Source organism: Erigeron canadensis, chromosome 5 (genome assembly GCF_010389155.1).
Source record: "Erigeron canadensis isolate Cc75 chromosome 5, C_canadensis_v1, whole genome shotgun sequence".
Lineage (NCBI taxonomy): Eukaryota > Viridiplantae > Streptophyta > Magnoliopsida > Asterales > Asteraceae > Erigeron > Erigeron canadensis.
The window spans coordinates 37,282,018-37,287,839 of record NC_057765.1 but is presented as its reverse complement, the minus strand read 5'-3'; the positions used below and the strand labels follow the sequence as shown (position 1 = coordinate 37,287,839).

The window sequence follows — 5,822 nt, the reverse complement described above, 5'->3', positions numbered from 1 at the left end:
AATTGAAGTAAAAAATGGGCAATATTACTTAATTATCACTTGATGATTATTCGTGTTAGTAAATAACCAGAACGGTCCTCGCGTAATGTGGCGCTGTGATGGTCACGGCGGTGATGGAAACATGAGGAGGTAGCAGAGATTGGTGGTGACGGCGGCGTGTGTTTTCAACTTTTCATTATTAAGGAAAACAATGTGTGAGGTGGAGGTTTTGACATCAAAATAGTGTGTTTCAACTTTTCATTGCATTTCATGATAAGGATATCTTTAATGGGGTGCCTTTGGGCGCTTTTAGGTGTTTTTGGATATCCTTTGCTGTTGAAGTTTGTCTAAAACTAAAGATTTTTTGAATCCTTACATAAGGGCGTGCCCTTACTTGTTCTTACTTAATATATTATTGTTTTTAGTTTGAGGTAAAAGGATATGTAAGGATGTTTGTATGGTTGGAGATAAAATTATACGATTTGAAAGATTTATAAGGATGTATGAGGATTTGTAAGGATATGATGTGCCAGCTAAATGCGTCCTTAGCATTGGAGATAGCCTAATAATAGTGACACTGAGATTCCAAAAATATACGATAAAAAGTTCCTTTCCTTATTTTCCATATAGTTTTTTGATTTTTTACCCGTTAAGTGATTAAAATGATAAAGTGGTCAAATAGATAAATAATGTCTGTATAAATTAAGTTATTACAGTTGTTTTTTGTTTATTAAATATAAAATAAACATTTTTAATGAAATGGACTAAATATATTTGAGTAACTAAACTTTTTTTATTAAGACCTTAACGAACAGTCAAACATTACTTAATATTCCGTAAGTATTCAAAATGTTATTAAGTTCATTAATGACATCAAGCCGACAAAATACCGAGGGACCTTTTGGTTAATTAACATTATCCGTTGGCCGTTTTAAAATGCACAAGTAGTATTGATACCAAAACTATTGATAGATCTATTGTATCGCGGTGTTATAAAAATTTGTCTTGTTATAGATTTATTGTATCGTAGTTTCTAGTTGTTTTTCTCTTTTATTATAGTCTGTTGACCACGCAGTACTGATGACAATGTCTATTTTAATACTGACATATATGTGATCACCAGTTTCATTTTAGTGTGACAAGATATGTTTTTGATGAGCCAATATATAATAATGATAAAAAGAGTGATTCTCTTTGTCTTTGGCTTGTGGGTGATGGTAGTCTTGCTCATGGCAATCAAGGGTGTAAATGGAGACACAATAGTTCCATTTTCATTTTCTTTTTTGTCAAAAAGGCCTAGTAACGTTGTGAATATTGGAGCATTGTTCACAGTGGATTCAGTTATCGGACGTTCCGTGAAGCCTGCTATCGAGGCCGCCATTGATGATGTCAACTCTAATCATACCATCCTTAATGAAACTCGACTCAACCTTATTTTGTATGATACCAATTGCAGTGCATTTCTTGGCAACATCGAAGGTACTTACCTTAATCCTTTAGATTATGTGATACTTATTATTGCTTCTAAACTTAGGGATACATTACATTGTTACATTTTGTGCCTGTTTCATCTTCCCAAGTTCCTATACATATTTTTCACATTTTCATGTTCTTGTTTGGTCCTAGCATCGTTGTAAGTGCCTCCAGGATTGATCTGTTATTATAGTAAATTTAGAATTGTTATATATGACAAAGATTTGATGACTTGGTTATTAAATAACTTACAGGTGTAACACGTACTTACGTTATAAATTGAGTTAACAGTGTCTTATACTCCTTTTGTCTCAATTTAATACTTTTTAAGTCTTTTTTTCTCAACTTTGACCGTAAATGTTTTTGTTTGTGTTATACAATACTTGATGTAAAATATATGGATGGATTGAGTTTTAGATGTATTTTTCATTTAATAACTTTCATTAAGAATTATATTACACTAACAAAAATACTTACGGTCAAAGTTAGAGAAGAAAGACTTAGCAAGTCAAATTTGGACATTTAAATTGGGATGGAGGGAGTATTTCCCTTCGTAGAAAATGTTACCTTGCTGTAATTATCATGTATCTATACTATATATGCAGATTGTTGATCGAATTTTTTTCTTTGATTTGCCGTTCCTTATTGATGTAGCTCTGCAGTTGATGGAGAATGACGTGGTGGGTATAATCGGGCCACAATCCTCCATTATTGCCCGCTTAATTTCCCATGTTGTAAGTGAACTTCACATACCACTCCTTTCCTTTGGAGCGACGGATCCAACACTTTCAAGTCTTCAATACCCTTACTTTGTCCACACCACACTAACCGACTACTACCAAATGTCTGCTATAGCCGACTTAGTTTCATATTTTGATTGGAAAGAAGTCACTGCCATATTTGTGGACGATGATTATGGTAGAAATGGGATTATGGCCTTGGATGACGCCCTTGACAAGAAACGAGCCAAGATTTCTTACAAAGCTTCATATACCCCCGGTGCATCTCATAGTGACATTACTGAGCTACTAACTGGAATCAACTTGATGGAGTCTCGGGTTTATGTTGTTCATGTATATCCTGACTCGGGTCTTGATATTTTTACTGTGGCAAAGACGCTTGGGATGATGACAAGTGGTTATGTTTGGATTACTACAGATTGGCTTATGGCGGTATTGGATTCATCAGAGTTTCCAGATCCTAAAACGATGGATTTAATACAAGGGGTTGTTTCGTTACGCCAACATACATCAAGTTCTGATTTTAAGAAATCTTTTACAAATAAATGGAAGAGTATAAAAGGCAAAAACACATCAAGCTTTAACGCATATGCTCTGTCCGCTTATGATTCCATTTGGTTACTTGCACATGCTCTAGATAAATTCTTGAAATCCGGAGGAGGTCTCTCATTTTCTAATGATTCAAAACTACGACAAAGTAATGGAAGCAAGCTTAAGTTTTCGGCTCTTAGGATTTTTAATGAAGGAGAGCAGCTTCTCCAAACAATCCTTGCCACGGAGTTCATGGGATTGACTGGCAAGGTGAAATTTGACCAGCAGAAGAATTTGATGCATCCGGCTTATGATGTTTTGAACATAGGTGGGACGGGTATACGGACTTTTGGATATTGGTCAAACTATTCGGGTCTCTCAACTTCTGCTCCTGAATCATTGTATGCAAAACAAGCAAAAAGCTCTGCAGATGATCAGCATAGGCTTTATAGCGTAGTTTGGCCTGGTGGAATGAGTAAAGTTCCACGGGGTTGGGTTTTTCCAAACCATGGAAAGCCTTTGAGAGTTGCTGTCCCATATGGCTATAGCTACAAAGAAGTGGTGACAAAAGATGAGTCTCCTAAAGGGGCAAAAGGATATTGCATCGATGTCTTTGAAGCTGCTGTAAATTTACTTCCTTACCCCGTCACTCCAGAGTACATATTATATGGTGACGGTCAAAAGAACCCGAGCTACACTGATCTTGTGAGAGATGTCGCTGACGATGTGAGTAATTTCTTGGTTGCAAGTCTAACCGGAGACCCTTCCAATTTCAGCCAACCAATCTTAGATGAATGTTAGAATTTGATATGAAATCTTTAGTTTTTTAACAGACAGAACCTTTTACAGTCTGATGGTCTACTATATTGTATATTTTCAGAAGTACGATGCAGCTGTAGGAGATATTACTATCATTACAAACCGAACGAAGGTAGTTGACTTTACACAGCCCTACATTACGTCAGGGCTTGTCATAGTTGTTCCTCTCAACAAATCAAAGCCCAAGCCGTGGGTATTTCTGAGGCCGTTCAGCCTTGAATTGTGGTTGGTTAGTGGTGGATGCTTTCTGTTAGTTGGATTCGTGGTATGGATTCTTGAGCATCGGTTGAATGATGAATTCCGTGGACCACCCAGGAGACAAATCATCACAGTTTTGTGGTTAGTATATCGCCTGGTTGCATTTACACGAACTATTCATGTTTAGTAGCCACTGTATCTGATATACAGGCGTCGATCCTTTTTTTCTTTAAATTTCAGGTTTAGCTTCTCAACGCTGTTCTTTTCACACCGTAAGTAAATTCTCAACTCATCCCCAAAAAGTTATAGAAGAAAACTTTACAATGTGATTTCTACATATATATGCAGGAGAGAACACTGTGAGTACATTGGGACGGTTTGTACTGATCCTCTGGCTGTTTGTAGTATTGATTATTAATTCAAGCTACACAGCCAGTTTGTCATCAATCCTCACGGTAGAACAACTGACTACGAGCATCGAAGGGATAGATAGTTTGATTTCAAGTAACGAGCCGATTGGAGTTCAAGAAGGAACATTTTCTTATAACTATTTGATTCAAGAGCTGAAGATCCCGAAGTCTAGGATCATCCAATTAAAAGATGAAGTGGAATACTTAAACGCACTTCATTTAGGTCCAAAAGGCGGTGGTGTCGCTGCCATTGTTGATGAACTTCCTTACGTTGAGCTCTTCATGCGTTACTCAAAGTGTGAGTTCAAGATTGTTGGTCAAGAGTTTACCAAAAGCGGTTGGGGTTTCGTAAGTTTCACTTTATGTCCTTCTGAAATTTACTCACCCATATAACCAAAAAGACAGAGTCATTTGAAATTAAGATCTATAACTACCTTAAAGTGTTCCAAAGATTCGGATTTTCTTGCAACACCATTGTTTTCTTTCTTTAAACTCACAGTACTTTTCAATTAGTTCAATGTGTTAATTGTATCCCTTTAAGAAGTTTCAAAGATTCATATCAATGCTCAAGTTAGTTTACAGTTAATAGGTTTGACTTGAATATATATTGCAATTGCATCACAGGCATTCAAGAGAGACTCGCCTTTAGCAGTTGATCTATCAACAGCGATACTAAAACTCTCGGAAAATGGAGATCTACAACTAATTCATGACAAATGGCTCTCTACCACTTCGTGCTTGTCTCAAAGTACGAAAGTCGAAGGGAGAAGCCTCTCGTTAAACAACTTTTGGGGTCTATTCCTTGTCTGCGGTGTTGCTTGCTTCATATGTATCTGCATTTACTTCTGCAGAATGTTGTGCGAGTACCGCCAGTACAATGCTCATGAAAAAGATGCTCGGGAGATTATGCAAGCGGACTCCACAACATACAGCAGTAGATGGTCCTTTTGTGGCATAAACTTCAGAAATTTGATTGAATTTTATGATAAGAAAGAGGAAGAGATGAGACAGATACTCGAAAGAAACAATCGTCGAGTTACAAGGGACCCAGAAGAATAGATTCACCCTTCTAAAATTGCTGGTGTACGTTTACCTGTTGAATGATGTGACTTAATTCCAATATATAGGGACAGGTCTAGCTTTTGTGTTATTTTTTATTTAATTTTGGTATTTTCAGCTTGTCTTTTCGAATGGACAAATTTCTTATAACACCTAAATTACTCCTAGATAATCCTAATACGCCTGTGTCAGGTATTGATCCCTAGACTTACACCCTAAGAGGAAAGAGCCCTTACCAAGTGGCCTAACTCCACATTGGCTTTTATTTTCAGTTAAAAGCGCACTAGTTTAGCATGATTTTTCAGAAACACAAGGAGTTTTACATGCTGGCAAGAAAGATCCCCGGCCCATTCCCCAATATCTCATAGCATGAGAAGTGACCGTGTTGGAGGCTAAGGTTCGATGGCTCCAAATTGTAAGCTAGTATATTCTCATATATAGTTATAGGGGCGTAATTAACCACATATTGTTTCCCATGAACCATTTGTAAGTGGCTAGGTAACTGGTTCAGTCAGGATCCTTGTTGATGCAACATGAATGGATCCAGTATATGCATTGTGGCATTCAAATCTCTTTTGAAATATCATTATTGATTATGGGTACTAGTGGTGTA

The 5,822-nt window shown here is 36.9% G+C and overlaps 1 protein-coding gene across 1 annotated transcript; it reads left to right on the top strand.

Moving 5' to 3' along the window:
- The first annotated feature begins 1,098 nt into the window (after window positions 1-1,098).
- LOC122602014 (glutamate receptor 3.5-like) lies at window positions 1,099-5,293 on the top strand. The gene is made up of 6 exons (XM_043774751.1): window positions 1,099-1,458; window positions 2,107-3,449; window positions 3,604-3,881; window positions 3,981-4,012; window positions 4,089-4,498; window positions 4,775-5,293. Exons 1-6 carry the CDS (start codon window positions 1,125-1,127, stop codon window positions 5,207-5,209), a joined length of 2,832 nt encoding a protein of 943 aa, XP_043630686.1. The 5' UTR covers window positions 1,099-1,124; the 3' UTR covers window positions 5,210-5,293.
- The last annotated feature ends 529 nt before the right edge of the window (window positions 5,294-5,822 follow it).